Source organism: Alnus glutinosa, chromosome 5, assembly GCF_958979055.1.
Source record: "Alnus glutinosa chromosome 5, dhAlnGlut1.1, whole genome shotgun sequence".
Taxonomy (NCBI): Eukaryota; Viridiplantae; Streptophyta; class Magnoliopsida; order Fagales; family Betulaceae; genus Alnus; species Alnus glutinosa.
Genome location: NC_084890.1, coordinates 25,968,489 through 25,987,909, shown reverse-complemented (window position 1 = coordinate 25,987,909; position 19,421 = coordinate 25,968,489). Strand labels below are relative to the sequence as shown.

Below are 19,421 nucleotides of genomic sequence, written 5' to 3'. Positions count from 1 at the left end.
GGGAGAGAGGAAGAGATAGATTGAGAAATCCGAGCTTTGGTGGGTATAATGTTCCAAACCATCTTCTAAAGAAAAGGCTTCAAGCGATGATTCAAATTGAGCTTTCAAAGAGATTTTCAGGAAGAATGGAAAAGAGGGGAAGGATGGGAAGGTAAACTTTAACAAACATGATGGTGTGCTAATTTGGTAGAGAAAGCCCCCGTGGTGGAGGGTGTCCAAAGAAAGAGATCAGAAGTGGATCAAATGGTGATTTTGAGGATTTCAGAGACAGTGATCGGATCAAACAGAAAAAGCAAAAGATTCTTTCTCCAAGACTTAGTTGAAGGATGAGTAAGATCAGTGATAGCCAATGAATGGGTGGAAGGGAAAGATGGCAGCCGAGGTAAAGGGATAAATGATGGAATGGTAGGAATCCAAGGTGAAGACCAAATTGGGAGAGTGGAAGTAATGTGGTGAACAAAACAAGTGCCAGCTGAAATGATTGGGAGTGTAGCCTTAATACCATTCCAAATCCAGGAACTAGAGGTAAGATAAGATGATAAGAAATTACCATATTTGATATACTTAGTCTGAAAAAGAGATACCCAAAGACTATCATGATTAGAAAAAAGCTTTCATCTAAGTTTGGAGATAAGAAAAAGATTAACATCCTTCACTAATCATAAACCAAGACCGCCCTGATCATTTGGCAAACACAAAGAAGGCTAAGTTATATAAGTAGGTCCTTATACTTGTAAGATTATAATTACAAATATATATATATATAATAAAATAAAAAAGAATAAAATAAAAGGCCCCATAACTAACAAGGGTTTTTAAAATAGCTTCAGAAAATGATAAGTGTGCTAAAGTGATGCATCAAACTGTTAAGGTGTGTCAAAAATACCATTTTTTATATTATATTCTTATAATACCCTTATTCTCTTAAAAATTAAAATAAAAAATTAACAAAATAAAAAACTAAAATAAAAACTAAACTATTCTCTTTTTTTTTTTTTTATATATATATATATATATATAAAATAAATAAATTAAAAAAAAAAAAAAAAAAAAGAGAGAGAGAAAGGAAAAAAACCGATATGGGTGGATTAATACAAAAAATAAAATATTTTTGGATAAATGCAAAATCAGTCCATTAATTGGTCTAAATTACAAATCGCTCTATACGTTATAAAAAAATAATTCAAAAGTCATTGGAGTAGGCCAAAATAATAATTTTGTCTATGCATATGTCACTCCTACTAAAAAAATATAAAATTAAAAACTTAAAATATTTTTTTTTTTTAAAAAAAAGGAAAAAAAAAAAAGATGAAAAAAGAAAGGGGAAACGGGGCGGCTTGGATATATTCTTTTTAATTTTAATGTATATTTATACATTTTTTTATTAAGAGAGACACTTGCCGTCATTTTATTGGTGCAGGCGTAGCACAATAACGGAATTCGTCAAATGTTTTGACAAAATTTGATTTCAAGGACTAAATTGTTTAAACGGTAGTGAGTGATTTGTAATTTAGGCCAACTGCAAGAACTGATTTTGCATTTATCCATATTTTTATTTCGTAAGGAGCGATTTGAAATTTAAGCTAACCATATTGACTAATTTTGCATTTATCATTTTCTTTTTCTTTTTCTTTTTCTTTTTTTTTTAAAAAATAGTTTAGTATTTTTTTTTTTCAAGAGAATTAAGTTATTATAGGAATATAATAAAAAAAGGTTACATTTTTGGCAAACCTTAGTAGTTTGATATATCACTTTAATACATTCATCATTTTGTGGAGCTATTTTTAAAAACAACTGTTAATTTAGAGGACTTTTTTATATTTCCCCTCTTATAATTATAATTCCTATTAATTCTCCAAAATCCCCAAATTTATATTTTTGTTCAACCGAAAAAGAACAACCTAAAAACAACTTCAAAATTCTAAAATCACAGCAACCATATTCGGACAACACCACAACATCAAACTCAGTTTTCACTTCTTTACCGCCAAAGGGTGTGTTTGAGATTGGATTTCGTAGGTAAAAAGTGTGATTTTAAATTAAATTATATAAAATAAATTGTTTAAATTTTAAAAAATTGCAATTTGAAAACGCAGAAAATTACTTTTTCAAATTACAAGCAATGAGATTTTTTTTAAAAAAAACGCAGAATTTTAAGACTAGCATGCGATTTTAAAAGCCAAATTGCGATTTTGTCAAATATTTAACTCCATTTTTAAAAATCATTTTTCCAAATCACACATTTTAAAATCACTATCTTAAAATTATATATATTTTTTTTAAATCGCAAATCCAAACAGACCCTAAATACAACAAAACAACTATTTTCATCTTTCTTCCTATCGACTATAATAGAATCAAAGCAACAAATCAAATCCATGATATCTTTCAACCAAAAATCAAAGCTCATCCACCTTCAATACCAATTGAAAAGAACATCTGTACTTAACCCATCCGAAATTTTTTACAAACATATCTAAATGAGTTTTTCATCATATTTTCGAAATTAAGCTCAACAATTCATCAACATCCTTCCTGATAATCAAACCATCTGAAAATTGCCCACCAATTTCGGTCATCATGCTTTGGATTGTCGCAGGCCTCTTTGCATACAAGAACTGAAACTTTGTTATTGGGCTGTCAATTTATAAGAAGCTCAGTAGCCCAAAATAAGAAGATAAAGATTTAAACTATGTTTGGGTGGGGCGCGCCAGGCCCGTGCAGTAGTGCAACGCATGGGCGACGCTCGAAGACCCCAGCAGCAAGCTACTGTGGTGGGCCTTCCCCCTCAAGAAATTAATTTAATATCGTGTGACCCGATGGGCCACATATCAGATATTAAACTGATAAGAACAGATACTACACTTGATCTTAGCCAAAAGGCCGAGAAAGGTATGCTTTGCTCAGCGTCTCCGTTTTTCTTTTATAGCCATCGTTCATTTCCAGTTGCTCTTATTCTTTCGGTGTGGGACTAAAAAAGTAACCGGGCATCAAACCATTTAGGCATTCCCAAGTCCTAGCAAGCCTTTGCGAATGATCGCTTGCTTTCATTGGCTGTGCTGCCTGCTAGGCTCTTCAGATACGAAGTTTTTTTTTTATTATTATTTTCATCCACACCATAAAATAAATCTCTTTCTTTTTTAGAATTCTTCAATAAAATAACTCTGATGGTAATGATTTCATAGCAAAACTCTCTTTCTCTGCTATTTAGCAAAAATCTCTTTTTCTTTTATTTCTCTCTTGAATTTTCATACGAAACTCTGATTTATAATTTTTCAGAGACAAATTCTGCTTTCAGAAAATAATCTTTACTTTTTACATAATCACATAAAATTTACTTTTCAAAATAATTTTCTATTTAACTTTTGTCTTATCACTTGCTCTGTAGCCTTACACACTATTATGTCTCATGTATTAGGGTTGTGCGATCCCTTTCGGATCATGACTCAACCCGTGACCACCTGGAAGAGTCCTCTTGGGGATGAAACTGCACGATTAACTTTGGTTGCACTCAAAATAAAAAACATCCCTGAGATAGACCACAATTCTAAAATGTCCTTCCTTTGAGCAGTGGTACCGAGCTATCTCTAATCTATGTGGCCAATTATTCAATTAAATATTATTTATTAATTATGTTCTACAAAAAATTATCTTCTCTTCTCTTTGAGTACATGCAAAAATTTTCTCTCATAATCCATCGCCCTATTAACATTTCCTCTTTCGCCGATTACTCTTTCCTTCTCTTATTCTCTTCTCTAATTTTGCAAGTACTCAATCTATGTCTCCTTTTTGTTTAAATAAACAAGAACTTTGAAAATATTCTTCTCTTTAATATTTGAGAACAAAAACTCTAAAGAAATATAATCTTTTTTTTTCATAGAACAAGAACTCTAAATAATTTAATAAAATTTCAATAAAGAAATAATTAGTATAATAGTTTGAAAAAAAAATTCTATTAAAAAAGTTATATCTTTGTAAGTGTTAATACAGTTTCCGGTATAGTGTAAACACAGCTCTTCCTTCTAGATTCTTTGGGCTTTCTCCAAGAATTATGCAAAATGAGCAAACCTAAGGGACCCTTCTAGGGGTCCTCTTCGATTTTAAAATTAGCTTTTGCTCAAAAGAGTCTACCTAATTACCCATTAAATTTATATCTGGAGCCTTGGCTTATTTATAAGCTTTCTAATGCGGTTGGAGAATGTCGAGGATCCCGGATTCCTTGGGATCCACTACTCATCTTTGAATCTCTCGGGATTCCTTCCTTCTTATCCTCCTAGCAATATCTTTTCCTGAGTATCTGGGACTTATCTTCAATCTCGAATTTTTAGGGGTTGAGCACGATTTATGAGTCATAATGTTTGCCTTAGTTCGTGGGATTCGCATCAAGAATTTCTGGGATGTGGTTGATGCCTAATTTTTCGGGACTGGCCTGTCCCGGGCCTTGGCTGGCTAACTTGAATCTCGATCTCTGGATGTACCTCTCGGTAATAGCTACTCGGTATCTACCTCTCGGCTGCTTACTGTTTGATATTTACCTCTCGGTATTATACCTCTTTGCTGATTACTACCTGCCTCCCGGGATGGGACTTTCCCGAGAGTTTTGTTGTCTCTCCTTCTATCTTATTTCTCGTTTTTAATAGGGTTGTCTCCCTGCCTTCTGAAAACCTACAAAACCCGAGGGTTACCTCATTTCTTTGTCTTTTTTTGCAAGGTCATCTCCCTGGCTTCCTGTCTCGCAGAATGGGACTATCTAGGAGTCATACCGACTAAAAACCTGTAACTTGTTGAAGACCTCACAAGTCTAGGGGTTAATCCAACCCCCCCCCCCCCCCCCCCCCCCCCCAACTCTTCCTTGTTTTCTTTGCAGGGTTATCTCCCTGGCTCGGTGTAGGATTAACCGAGAGACTTTCATTCTACCTTGTTTTCTCTACAGGGTTGTCTCCCTGACTCTCGGTGTAGGACTAACCGAGAGACTTTCCTTTTGCCTTGTTTTCTCTGCAAGGTTGTCTCCCTGGATCTCAGTGTAGGAGTAACCGAGTGACTTTCCTTCTGCCTTGTTTTCTCTGCAGGGTTGTCTCATTGGATTTCAATATAGGTTTAACCAAGAGTTTTGCCTTCTTGCTCTCAGTATAGGACTAACCGAGAGGCTCTTTCTTTTTGTTCTCCGTATAGGACTAACCGAGAGACTCTTTCTTCTTGCTCTCGATATAGGATTAATCGAGAGACTCTTTCTTCTTGCTCTCGGTATAGGACTAACCGGAGACTCTTTCTTTTTGCTCTCAGTATAAGACTAACCGAGAGACTCTCATTGTCTTTCTATCTCTTTCCTGAAAAGAAATGACATCAACGGGTCCCCGGTCCCTAGACCGGGAACGCTCAGATGCTTAAGTCAGTTCTGTTATTTTATTCTGAGAAATCCTTATTCCCAAAATGTGAGGAATTTTCTTGTCTTTATTATAGATAAAATAATAACCTTGTTCTTAAATCATAACTGCAAATAAAAGTCTTTCTTGGGACTCCCAAAGGTCCTCTCTACCTAATTTCGACAAAAATCTCCTGTTGCCTCGGCTCTTTATGCCGCAAGCTCCTACTCCTCCGATCCTCCCTTCTTTCTTCACCCTCTTGGAGATCGTTCTCCTGATCCATCTCTTCTTGCTGAGGTTGGCCTCGAGGCTGATAGTCTCTGTGATTCCGGAGCCTGTTATTTCCAGGTCGATTCCTTTACTCTTCTGAGAACCGGACTAGCTTGCCGTTCTTTATGAGCTCTTCAATTAACAGCCTTAGGGTTATGCACCCCTCAGTATAATGGCTTTTCTACTCATGGAAATCGCAATACTTGCCCTCATTCTTTTGTGGAAGGTTGCCTGGTATTTTTGGTGGCTGGCGACATTCCGGATCTCTCTTGATTTCCATGAGAACTTCTGATATCTAGGCATTTAGAGGTGTAAAGTTGCAATCCTTAAATTTATTTACCTACCTTTAATCTTCTCCTTCAGCCTTCCTGAAATCCTTATTTTTCTTTCCTGGTGACCTATCTCGTGATGGTCTTAAACTGGCCATTACCTTCAGTGTCTCTTCCTGATGAATGTATTCATTTACCTTATCCATCAGAACTTGCAAGTTGCTTGGTTGCTTCTGAGTAGGGGTGGGCATAACCCGCCCGCACCTGCATAACCGCCCCGGCCTGCCCCTCTCCGCCCCAAAATAGACGGGTTTGTGTTTTAAAATCTTAGAAACGGTTTTACAATGCTTGGATTCAAGCAATACGGGGCGGATTGTGGAATTGGATTTTTTGAAGCCCACAAACCCGCCCCACCCCGCCCACTCAAATGGGTAGTATATAGCCATATTTTTTCCCCCAAAACACCAAACCTTAACCTAATCAAAAAATTCACTTCTCATTCCTTGACGGCACATCCTGAAGAGGTGAAGATCAAGCCGCATGAATCACTGAATCATAATCTTTTGTTATGCGCAAGATGGTCTTAAGAGGAAGGGATGGTCTGAAGAATTGAAGATAAAGGGATGGAGAGTTCTGCCTTATCACTCCATGATAAATGCAAAACGAACGGGGAAAAGCAAAGACGCATGATGAACTAGCTCTCTTGGAAGATGAACTAGCTCTCTTGGAAAGATAAAGGCAGAACGAATGGGGAAAAGTGAAGATGCATGTAGAACTAGCTCTCTTGTAAAGTGAAGACGTAGCTATTGGATGAGGCATGTATCACATTGTCTCTGTGTTTCTAGGAGTGATAAGGCAGAAAGTGTACTTAAAAAAAGAAAAAGAACAAAGAACAAAGAAAAAAAAGATAAGGCAGAATGTGTGGTCTGAGGTGCATGATGTTCCGCATGCGCATGAAGTTTCCAAGGCAGGCTTATTGATTGCCGCGTGTCCCACTAAACATTGATATTGCAACCAGGCAAAAATCTTTCCAATTCAAGGCGCATGATGTTTCAACTTTTAGAGTATATTTCAAAATACCCGCCCCACCCCGCCCCTAATTTGCCCCACCCCATGATACCCGAAATCCTACGGACTGAGACTAAAAGTTGCGAGTAGCGAGCTGCTGGGTCTCAAACCCGATCACTGCGGGCCGGGTATGGGAAATTAGGCAAAACCGTCCCGATCCGGCCCATGCCCACCCCTACTTCTAAGCCAACTTCCTCATTAGAGGCTCCTTGGGTGAAATGCCCTGGTAGAGGGTGTCATAAACCATGTCCTTGGTTGGATCTTCAACCGCCATATTCTCTCGATTGAACCGAGCCACAAACTCCTTAAGAGTTTCATTGCTGCAGTCTTAACAAGTATCTGGACGGCTTCTTTCTTGTCCAGAAAGCTAGGAATTCCGTTAGGAACATCTTGCTCAACTCCTTAAAGTTGTCCACCGAGTTTGGGGGCAGTCTCCTGAACCAGTCTCGGGCATTCCCTGAAAGAGTCAGAGGGAAGGCCCAGCATGCTACTTCATCGGATGTCCCATGAAAATCTAGGTGGGCTCGAAAATTCTCTAGATGACCAAGTGGATCTCCGTCTCCAGCGTAACTCATGATCTAAGGTACCTTGAACTTCTCGGGTAGCCGATAGTTTGCTACCCGGCTGGTGAAGGGCGAGTCAGTGCCTGACAAGAGCATGTCCACTACTAGGGACTTGCTATTATCCTTCATTTCCATCTCTATATGAGTGCATCTTCTATCTAGCTCGGCTAGAATTCTGCTTAGGCCTCCTGCATCCTCTTCTCGGCCTCCGAGGCGGTGGGGCCTTCTGTTTCTTAATTCCTGATGATCATCTTCCCGGAAATTGTCTTCTTGGTTGTCGTCCTCCAAACGATCCTTCTCTCGGTAACCTTGGCCATTGATATGGCTGAGCCGCTTTTCTTCCTCATGCTCATCCTGGTTCATCTCGGGATGTGGCTGTCCCATATTTCTGAGTAGCAGCTCTACATTCTGCCCCGTCAGGGCTTCAATATGGGCTTCCAACACTGTTATGCGTTCCTTGTCTCTACTGCCCGGGGGAGGAAACGGTGGGGGCTGCAAGTTACTCTGAATAATCGGGTCCGATTGGACTATGGGCTGTCGATTATTATGGCTATTGGAACTCGTGTTCATCACCGTTGTGAATTTCTTATTTTTATGAGAATTGATTTTCCACAGACGGTGCCAAACTGTTAATATAGTTTCTGGTATGGTGTAAACACAGCTCTTCCTTCTAGATTCTTTGGGCTTTCTCCAAGAATTCTGCAAAACGAGCAAACCTAAGGGACCCTTCCGAGGGTCCTCTTCGATACTTAAGTTAGCTTCTGCTCAAAAGAGTCTGCCTAATTGCCCATTAAATTTATACATGGAGTCTGGGCCTATTTATAGGCTTCCTAATGCGGTTGGAGAATGTCGAGGATCTCGGATCTCTCGGGATCCACAATCTCCTATCCGAATCTCTCGGGATTCCTTCCTTCTGATCCTCCTAATGGAATCTTTTCCTGAATATCCGAGACTTATCTTCAATCTCAAATTTTTAGGGACTGGGCACAATCTCTGAGCCATAAGTTTGCCTTAGTTCGTGGGATTCGCATCCGGAATTCCTGGGATGTGGTTGATGCCTAATTTTTTAGGACTGGTGTAACGCCCCAAAATTATTTTAATAATATTTTTGGACCTAAAATATATATATATATATATATATATATATATATATATATATATATATATATATATATATATATATATTTATAAAAGAAGAAGAAGAAGGAAATTTTGTCTCTTTCAATTTATTATACAAAATTATTCTATGGGTTCTCTTTTACTCTTATTAGTGTAGCCCATGATTTGTAATGGTCTTTATTTTTTTTTTACTAACTCAATTTGGTTAAGGCCATAAAAAGCCCATGAGATAAAATACTTATTATCTTGCACCCATATGGCAATAAAATGAAAAGCTTGTTAAAAAAAAAAAAAAAAAAAAAAACTTTGACACGTGGTTCTAGTGTTTTATGAGGAATTCAAAACCTCATATCTCTCTCGCAGACCCCCTTACATGTTGCAGAGGAAGCCTTGCCACCTTTCCATTATAAGACAAGAACCATTGACACCTTGCTAAAGCCATCTGACCCTCTCGCCACATTTCAGTCCAAATAATTACACGTTGAGCTCATGCATCGCCCTTTAAGCCACGATAGCTCCCTTCTTCTCCTATTTAATCACTCTTCTCGCCATGCTTCAAGGCATCAGCAGAAATTCAGTCCTCAGTCACTTTCAAAAATCTTAACCCAGCAGGTATCCCTTCCTCTTGTTTCTTTTGTAAAAGCTTTTGTGATTATTTTATGGTGATTCGGAGTATTGTGGTTCTGAGAACTCTCTGAATAAAATCAAATGAGCTGTTGTTGAGTTTGAAGCTTTGATTTTGATAATGGGTTGCGATTATTTTGGCTTTTGAGTACTAAGTTTCTGGAAATTATTATCTTTTATTTTCTCTGTTCTTCTTTTTCTTTTTCTTTGGTTGGACGCCCCCCTGGTATTTCTTTTCATTAACCTGCTTCTTTCTTCTCTCTTCTTGTTCTTTTCCTTTTTCTTAGAGAGAGTTGGGATGAGGGGAGGGTTTGAGAAGCAGAGAAGGGAGGGGGGGAGACCGGCCGAGAGAGGGAAGTGGGGAAGGGAGAAGACCCAGCCGGTGGGCTAGCCACCAAACAGGGCGGACGGTACCGCCGGGCCGACAGACCACGGCCCCGCGCCGGCGACGCCACCGGAGGGCGTTTTCCGGCGATTTCTGGTTCCCTGTGAGTTAAATTTTGTAGGTTGATTTAGGACTGGATTATGTAATCTTTGGATTTTGATTGGGTTGATTGATTATGAAAATTTCTGGCTTCTAAGAGGGATTTTCGGTGGAAAAGAATAACCAACCGGGTATTAAAATTTCTGATATTTTTGGAGAAAACGTATGGGTAGTGAAGAATTTTGTGGGTTTTGTTTTGTATGGATTTTAGTAGCAACGGAATGGGTAATGTAATTTTAGGGTTGATTGGGTACTATGAAAATTATTCTAGGTTCTCATTTTGTTTCTTTTCGGTGTTGTCTATTGGTTTTGATTGTGTGATTTTCTGGTGTTTTGGATGGCAGAACCAGAACCGAATGTATATTGTTGAGAATTTGTAGGTTTGTGTTGTTGGGTGATTCTCGGGCCATGAATAGCCATGTGTAAGATTTTTGATAAGGTGTTGAAATTCTGGAAGTAGTCTTGTGATTTGTTTTGTGTTTTGTATATTGATAAGCCCATCATCTTCCCCGTATGAACTGAAAGCAATATTTGCACTAATGAGCCAAATTAGGTTGAGTTTGTTAGATGGAGACAAAAACAATATAAATTATGTTTTTTTTTTTTTTTTTTTTTTTTCATTTGTTTGGTGGTACTCTCTTTTTTTTTTTTTTTTTTTTTTTTTTCCAGTAACCAAGTGGAGGGTCTAAATACTAGTTACTAAACACGGCTAATTATTTATACTTAATTGTTGAGACGGTTAATGAGAAATGTGTATGGTGGCGGTGCCAAGCTAGAGGAATTTGGCTTAGTTACAGCTTTTCAGTTGCCATAAAGGAGTCGGGAAGCTCGTGTCTTGTTGTCTAAATTTTAATACGCTCTTCATGGCAACTCTTTCATGCATTTTGAGATATTGAATTTTATCATTTTCACTTGATGGGTAAATAGTTAAACGATAGCTGAAAACTGGTCAGATAATTCAATTATAATGTTTTGAGGCCAAACTTGACCGGATTGAAAATAGTAACTTTAGTTTTTCAACTATGATATTATTTGACCTTTAATCCATTATGGTAATATTGGACTCTGGGCATGTAAATTATTATTGGTGATGTAAACTAGACAACTTTTCAAGTTAGGAGAATGATTTTAAATAGAAATTGAAACTCAACTTCATTGTGTTCTTACTATCAGCTTACATCAAGGTGATATTGGACTTCTAATAAACCTTTAATGACTAATATTAAAGTAATGACCCTTATATAGAAAATATGTAATTCCCTAAAAAGTAATTGGTTTGGTTATTTGGTTCGAAAGGGGTCTTATATTAAATTATTGTAGTTGCTGAAATTTACAATTTCTGAAAATAATTAGAAATTTGATTATTTCTTAGATATCCTCTAAAGATATATTCTTGTGATCCAATCTAGGAAGGAGATACTAATTACACTCAGGATTATCCAGATAAGGGAACACAACTTTAAAACCCCGACGAAATTTTAAATAAAACATTTTTTTTTAAATGGAAAATGTTGGGAATTTTCAAAAGACTATTTTACTTGAATATTATTTGTTCCATGAAATAGTGAATATGTTACCTATAAACCACACGAATGAATGAAGACCATGGTATGAATGAAGATGATGATGAGATTATGATTCTCAAAATATATATATATATATATTTTGAGAATCATGTGCACTATATGAACAAGATGATGAAACTATGATTCACTTACATGAATGTATGTTTTATATGCATCACATAAAGTTTAATTCTACGGTACCATAAGGATGTGATCCGGATCTTATAATGATGATGATGAGTAGCAGGGCAACCACACCAAAAGTGTGGAGCTATCGGCCTGGGGGTTCTCACATAGGGAGCTTCCTAACCCGGCAGCTCTTCCCTGTGACGACAGGATGAGCCTATGGGTCCTTCGAGATCGGTCCTATGGACAAGCCTAACGTGCACCGCTCATGGTAAAAATGCAAAAGTGGGCCAGTGGTAGATAAAACTAACACACTATAAATTATGATTATATATGCACATTTCTTATTGTTACTGATTTTTTTTCCATATGTGAATTTTAAAATTGGTATAATTAAATTTTATATTGTAGCTTATGTTTTGTTGTGTTACTTACTGAGTTATCGAACTCACCCCCTTACTTCTACAATTCTTTTCAGATGGCGCTTCATATCAGTGTCCTCATAGCGGGTGTACCTATAAGGGTCGCTACCTATGATGATCCACAGTTCTGGCCCATTGATGCTGATCAATGGGTTTATGTTTGTTTTGATAGCCCGTGATCATAGTATTTAGTTAGGAATTTATTTTTTTGTTTATGTATAGTTAATGACACTGCAAGTCTGGACTATTTTGGAGATAGTAGAAGTTTCCCTCCAAGTAATAGTACGAAGACCGGATTGATTTTTTTGTATAAGAACAGTGTTTTATTTTGTGATCCCTGACTATTTGTATTAACTAAAATGTTACTAAGACTTAATATATATGAAATTATGAGTATTAATCTACATCTTGTGATTATTGCCTTTTTTCTTTAAATGAATTTGTGGATGATTTTATTTTTCTCAAGTTCACGTATCCCCTTATATCCCAAAACGGGGGCGTGACAACTGGACTGTCCCGGGCCTTGGCTGGCTAACTCAAATCTTGGTCTCGGGATGTACCTCTTGGTAATAGCGGCTCAGTATCTACCTCTTGGTATTATACCTCTCGGTAATATTTGTTCGGTATCTACCTCTCGGTATTATACCTCTTGGTTGCTTACTACTCGATATTGTACCTTTTGGCTGCTTACTACATGCCTCCCGGGATTGGATTTTCTCGGGGGTTATGATGTCTCTCCTTTTTGGCCGGTATTGACCCGAAGACCCATTCTTCTAGCAATAGACCGATCTGATTAGGATTATTCTCAACAATAAGGAAACAATTTATGTAATAACATATGAAACACAATTCACTATTTATAACATAAAATAAATAAAGTGTAGTTGTATCCACTTTACCTGGATAAGGATACCCTACCATTTTTTTTAAAAAAAAATTGTAGATTCTCAAATTATGTGAATTTAAATTGTTTCATGCGTTGAACGGTATGAAAAGTGCTTCATATTAAAAATGTGGCATGTTAACAATGAGAATTGAGTGTATTTTTATCAGGTTCTTATACTTTATGTCGTATAAAAGATTTGAACAAAAAACTGTCTTTTTGTTTAATAAAGAAAAAAAAGTCTCTTTAAAAGTAAAGAAAAAGTTTTTCGAAATTTTTTTGTTGTTGTCTCAATAACATGTCATATATATTTAATATGTAACATTTTTCAAGCCGCTTGATATAAAAAATGGCTTGAATTCACATAATTTGATAATCTAAAATTTATTTAAAATTGTAGAGAATACTAATTCCTTTTACCTACCTCTCAACCTTGCAAAGAAAGTGCACTCTCTAAAATTTATCTAAATACTTTTATGCCCTCAAATGGAAGAAATGCCCTTAAACTGAAACCCTACAATTTACAAGGTAACCTTACTTAGAAAACTATTTAATCTTCAATTTTTTAGAAATTAGAAAAAGACTAACTTTTGTCTAGAATTTATTTTATGAACAACTCTCTTCCCCTTTTATTTTCTTATTAAAGCATTAAACTTTATTAGTTGCTAAACTATCCAAACTTATATTAGTAAATATATACTTTGTTCAAATCCATGTATTTGTCCTATGTGAAAGTCCAAGTATTTTCCTCCCTCCGAGTTTAGGTAATTGTCCTTTTGTCGTAAAATTGTTTTCTATCCCGTCAAGGTAAAATTGTCCATTGTCTTAGTTGTCTGGTTCAAATAAAATAGAGAAAAATATTAAATAACTCTATGAATTAATAGTCGATTTTTAAATAGTTTATTAAATTTTTAAGTATGTTAAAATGACTTATTAAACTATTAAAATGTGTTAAAAATACCACTTTTTATTATATTCCTTTAATACCCCTATTCTCTTAAAAACGAAAAAAAAAACCTAAACTAAACTATTTTTATTTTTTTTTAAAAAAAAAAGATAAATTCAAAATCAATCTATGTAGTTGGCCTAAATTACGAATTCGCTCACTGTGAAATAAGAAATAGTTCAAAAGTCTTCAAGGTGCCTAAAAATAACAATTTCGTCATTGTAGTTAAATTCCGTCGAAATACTTTATGGATTCTGTTAGTCTCAACGTCAATACCAATAAAATTATGACATGAGTTACTCTTACTAAAAAAATATCAATATATTAAAAATATACATTATAAAACTAAATCACTCACGTAGTCAAATTCCATCAAAACACTTGACGGATTCCATTAGTGTGCCATATAAGCACCAATAAAATGACGACACATGTAACTATTAATAAATAAAACTAAAAAGCTAAAGAAATTAAATACTTAAATATTAAATTTTTTTAATTAAAAACAAAAAGAAGAAGAAAAAAAAACCAAGGGGGTGACCCAACCACTTCTGGGGTGGCTCGCGAGCCACTTGAAGTGGGTGGTGGCTTTCGAGTCACCCCCACTAGTAGATTTGGGGTGGCCTAAAGGTCACTCCAAAGGAAGCCGGGAATGGTCCACAGTCGTCACCATTCGCCTGCTATGGTGCGCACCACCCATCGCTTCCTCTGGGGTGGCTTTCGGGCCGTACCCCACTTAAGGTGGCTCTCTGGCCACCCACAGCCAAGGGGTGGCTGTCGAGCTACCCCTTTGTTTTTTCCTTTTTAAGTTTTCAATTTCTTTAAATTTTTTGTTTTATATTAATAGTTTTTTATAATTTCTTTATTTTTTTAATTAATTTTTTATTTTAGTTTTTAAGAGAATAATTGTATTATACGGGTATTAAAAAAAAATTGACATTTTTGACACATTTTAGTAGTTTGATGGATCACATTAACACATATAAAAATTTAAAAGACTATTTTAAAATCGGTTATTAATTCTTGAAACTTTTTTATATTTTTTTCAACAAAATACTATTGTCGGTTCAGGTAAAATTGTCCCATGTCTAGCCGGGGTTGTCCAGGTAAGATCATCATTTCTTCGAGTCCAGGTAAAATTGTCCATTAAGAAAAAAATTAGGGATAAAATTTTATTTTATTTTTAAAAAAAAATCAAAAGAGAATAATCAAAAACTTAAAAAACAAAAAAAAACAAAAAACCGCAGAATAACGCGTATATTATGGGTCTTCTTCATTTCTCCTCATCTGCTTCTCTGGTTCTTTCTTCTTCTTCTTCTTTTTTTTTTTCTTTTTTTTTTTTTTTTTTTTTTTTAATTTTATGAAGTGATTTTCATTAAAACCCAGATGTGCCGTGATTCACCATCCTTCTCTTTTTCTACACGTTACACGTTTTTCTTTCCTTCTTTTTGACCGTTTCCTTCACCTCCTTGGTGACAGCACACTGTTAATTTTATTTATTTATTTTTTTTCAACTTCTCACCTTAAGAAGCTTGACCTAAATAAACAGGGCAGTGATTGGGTAAAATTCTATTTTATTCAAAAAGTAGAAATAAAATAATATAAAAAATTAAAAGTGTAATAAAATGGAGTTTTATATTAAAAAGGGGAGAGGAAGCCGGTCAAAGGTCCCCCAATCACTACCCAAATAAACATGATGTATTCCTTCCGTGTTGAAGCTTTCAACCATTTCTTTCTTTCTTTTCATCCATTAAATATCTTTAAATCAAAATACCGAAGACCTCCTTTTTTTTTTATTAATTTTTTTAATTTTTTTTTATTAATCTTTTAAACTGTCATTCTGATTTTTTTATTCAACTGCCATTCTTTAACCTCAAAATAATATCATTAAGATAGATCATCAAGTAATCTCAATACCAAAATCATCGCTTACTATTTTTGTTTGAGAGTTTGACTTATGGAGTTTACAAAAATCATAATTTTATCTACACATGTCCATAATAAAAATTATTTTCTTAAATTGATTAAAAAAAATCCACTTCATAGTTTTGATTTAATAAATATTAATTCGAGTATCACGTCACATTTAATTTCAAAACAATTATTGAAATTTGAGGAAATCTACTTGATTGAATAAATAAAATTTTGTAAGGGATTATAATCCTTTTCTACCATTGCTGTATTGTGCAAAAGCAATCGTCCCAAAGGGAATAATGGTAAACATTCTAACACTTTTTTATAAAATTTGGTTCCAACATGATGTGTCACAATTCCATAAGATCTATCATTTTAGAAAATGTGTCGCAATCTTATAGGATTGTGACACATCTTGTTGGAACTAAATTTTATAAAAAAATGTTGAGATGTCTAGCATTTATCTCTAAAAGAACTCAAACCACATGCATTCTTCAATTGGCAGGGTCGAACAGATTGAAAACAAAAACGAATTGTTTTTTAGTGCTTAGCTGCATTTTTTTTTTTTTTTTTTTCGTTTTAATTAGGATGATAACTTGTCATGTTGACATGGCATTATGCGATAAGTCAACTTGTTCAGATACTGAGTAAAGGATTTTGATCTTCTCCAGTTGAAACCAATTAGATTGGAGTCGGTCCTTTATAAGTGGAGGGTTGACAATTTTGCCTTCCACTTATAAAGGATCAGCTCCTCTCTAGTTGGTTTCAACTGAAAAGATGATCATCTCCCTAAATAAACAGGTTGATTATAGTATTGTGAGGTGTGTCAGGTTTTAATTGGATGTTACGTCGTATAGTCGTTAAAATATTAATGAAACCTTACGAAATAAATTGGAAAAATTTAAATTCAATGAGTAATTTAATTAAAAGTGATACCACCTCTAGGAATTTTATAAACAGTTATATTAAAAAAAAAATTGTATTTTAGCATTTTTCAACTCAAAATAAAGGCCATGGGGCTAGTTTGGCAAACTATTTTCATTCTCCTTCTATTTCTTTTCACTTTTTTCAAAAATATCAAATAAAAAACATTCTAACTTTTTTACACTTTTAATATCACATTAATAATTTTTTATTATTATTCAAATAAAAAAATTCACTACAAAATAATTTTTTTTTTTTTTTTTTTTTTTTTTCACTTTTCTATAAAACATTTTCAAATTTTATATTACATCAATCACTTTTTACTATACAATACACAAATATTTTCCGCCCCAATTATTTACCAAACAAGCCACAAACACCGGCAGAACTGGGTAAGATCTTAATTAGTTCTTAACCACTACTGTAGTACTGTTAATTTTCCAGAAAAAAAAAAAAGGATTAACGCTATGCCACGTGTAAAACATGTCCAACCGCCAAAACAGTTTAACTTCCGCGGGCGATGATTCCCACTATAAATAATCGGAAATGATACCCCCACGAATCTTCCTCCTTTCGTTCACTCTACGCCACTCTTCTCTTCTTTTCTCTTTTTTGGAAGATACGCCACTCTTCTCACGAACGTTCAAACCCCCAAACCCCTTCTCTCTCGTATTCTTCAGGAGAATGGCGAACCCTAATGTCACCGAGAATGGCAACCTCTCGGATCACGGCCAATCGTCGGCGCTGATCTTCCTCGGGACCGGGTGCTCGAGCGCGGTCCCCAACGCAATGTGCCTGATCCAGCCGTCTGATCCTCCCTGCCATGTCTGCTTCCAGGCTTTGTCTCTACCACCCGAGCGCAGCCCTAATTATAGGTGATTAGAATTAGATACATCACTATGTGATTTTTATGCTGCTATTTGTCTTAGATTTTGTTTGTTTTTTTGTCATTGTTGAAGTTAGATCTGGCATTGTGTGTTCGAGGCATGTTTGCTGGCTGATTAGCATCCTCGATGTGCTGTGTTTGGTTAGTGATAAAGTTTAGGAAAGGAAAAGGAATTTGGAATTTGGATTCTAATTTTTTTCTTCAAAAAAACCAAGTAACTGCGTTTGATTTTAATTAAGTCTCTTTTGTTTTGCTCGGTTTAGTTATATCAGCAAACAAACAAAGAGGTAGTGTTCTTTCTTCTTTTCTGAGAAATGCATTGGATGGACAATGTTACTGAGTTTTAGCGTTTAAATTCATTTGTTATTCTTCTTTCTTAAAGTCGATAGTTTTTTGTTATTTGGGATCTTAGAGAAGTAAAAATTCCAATTAAGTTACCAAGAAAAGTATTAGTTTGAGTAATTTGAGGCAATTTATTTTCTGTGTGTTTTTCGGAATTGTTGAAGTTAGATCTGGCATTGTGTGTTCGATTCATGTTTGGTGGCTGATTAGCATCCTCGATGTGCTGTTTTTTGCTTAGTGATGAAGTTTAGGAATGGAAAAGGAATTTGGATTCTAATTTTTTCTATATAAAGAAAAAGTAATTGCGTTTGATTTTTAGGAAGTCTCTTTTGTTTTGCTCGGTTATGCTAGCAACCAAACAGAGAGATAGTGTTCTTTCTTCTTTTTTGAGAAATGCATTGGACGGACAATACTATTGGGTTTTAGTGTTTAAACTCATTTGTTTATTCTTCTTTCTTAAAGCTTGGTTAGGTAAAGAACTTTGTTTTGTTTTTTTTTTAATTGGGATCTTAAAGTAGTAAAACTTCCAATAAGTTTCCAAAAAAGTATTACCTGACTAATTTGAGGCATTTATTTATTTTCATGAATAGCAAAAGGATATGTAGAAGGAAACGAGTTGATTGTTTGAATTTGTTAATGAGTAATATGTCTTGATACCTTTGTTTTCTGTTGATGAATTGTGTGGCTATGTGTTGGATATTTATGATTTACGGATTTACAGGTGCAATACATCTCTTCTAATTGATTATTGCCGAAGCGATGGTAATCACAGCTATATATTGATTGACGTTGGGAAGACATTTCGGGAGCAAGTACTTCGGTGGTTTACTTTCTATAAGATTCCTAGAGTGGATTCTGTGCGTATTCTTTGTCCACATGTTTGTGATTACCTATGATTTGTAGCACATATATTCTAGTAAACAATGACGTGTTAGGCCCTCATTTTGATGCTTCATAAATGTATACACCTTCATTCACCTAATACATGTGTACAATAAATCTTGAGAACTATGTATTTGTTTTTCCCTAAGAAACCTATACATAGTTTGCTAGCCGAACACCCCCTCTTGACTGCAGAGGGCAAGGAAATGGTTATTGTTCGTGTAATCTTTGCATGATTTCTGATTTTGATGATGCTCTACGTACACCATATTGTATACTTTTTGATAAGTAAAATGAGAAATTTCAACCATATTGTATACTTTGTTAGAATATAAACTAAATGATTAAATTTATCACTTCCTATCAACTTAAGCTTTTGGGATAAGTGGTGATTTAACATGGTATCAGAACAATGGTCTGGTATCAGAACAACGGTTATGAGTTCGAACCCTGTCTTTATTATGCACCTCCCATCTCAATTAAATATTCTCCGTGTTTGGCCTTACCTATTAAGGAGTTTGAATCCACACATGAGGGAGAGTTCTAGAATATAAATTAAATGCTTAAATTCATCCATTTCTATCTTTTTTAGATAAATAATCGAAATATCATTAAAAGCGTAAGGGCCCTCATGTACACAAGAAATATACAAGAGAAGCCATCTAGGAATTATGAGCAAAAAGAAGGAGAAAATTATGATAGATAACAACTAAAGGAGAAATATAAGCAGCTGTCCAGAGATACAAAGTATTAAATTCGTCCATTGCTATC

At 35.1% G+C, this 19,421-nt stretch overlaps 1 protein-coding gene and 1 non-coding gene across 4 annotated transcripts in view; one reads left to right on the top strand and one right to left on the bottom strand.

Annotated features, from left to right (window-relative positions):
• Positions 1–2,700: 2,700 nt before the first annotated feature.
• On the bottom strand, positions 2,701–2,896 carry LOC133869959 (U2 spliceosomal RNA). Its single transcript, XR_009900588.1, has one exon. It is a non-coding gene; the product is annotated as a U2 spliceosomal RNA (small nuclear RNA).
• A 14,231-nt stretch (positions 2,897–17,127) lies between these two features.
• The window catches only part of LOC133869489 (putative hydrolase C777.06c), a 30,068-nt gene continuing 27,774 nt past the window's right edge, over positions 17,128–19,421 (top strand). For all 3 annotated transcript variants that reach the window (XR_009900458.1, XR_009900459.1, XM_062306512.1), the window contains exons 1-2: positions 17,128–17,415; positions 18,490–18,625. Coding sequence is in view for 1 of the 3 variants with exons in the window: in XM_062306512.1 (XP_062162496.1) it covers positions 17,225–17,415; positions 18,490–18,625 (327 nt within the window). In the remaining 2 variants the exon portion in view is untranslated. The remainder of the gene's footprint in view (positions 17,416–18,489; positions 18,626–19,421) is intronic.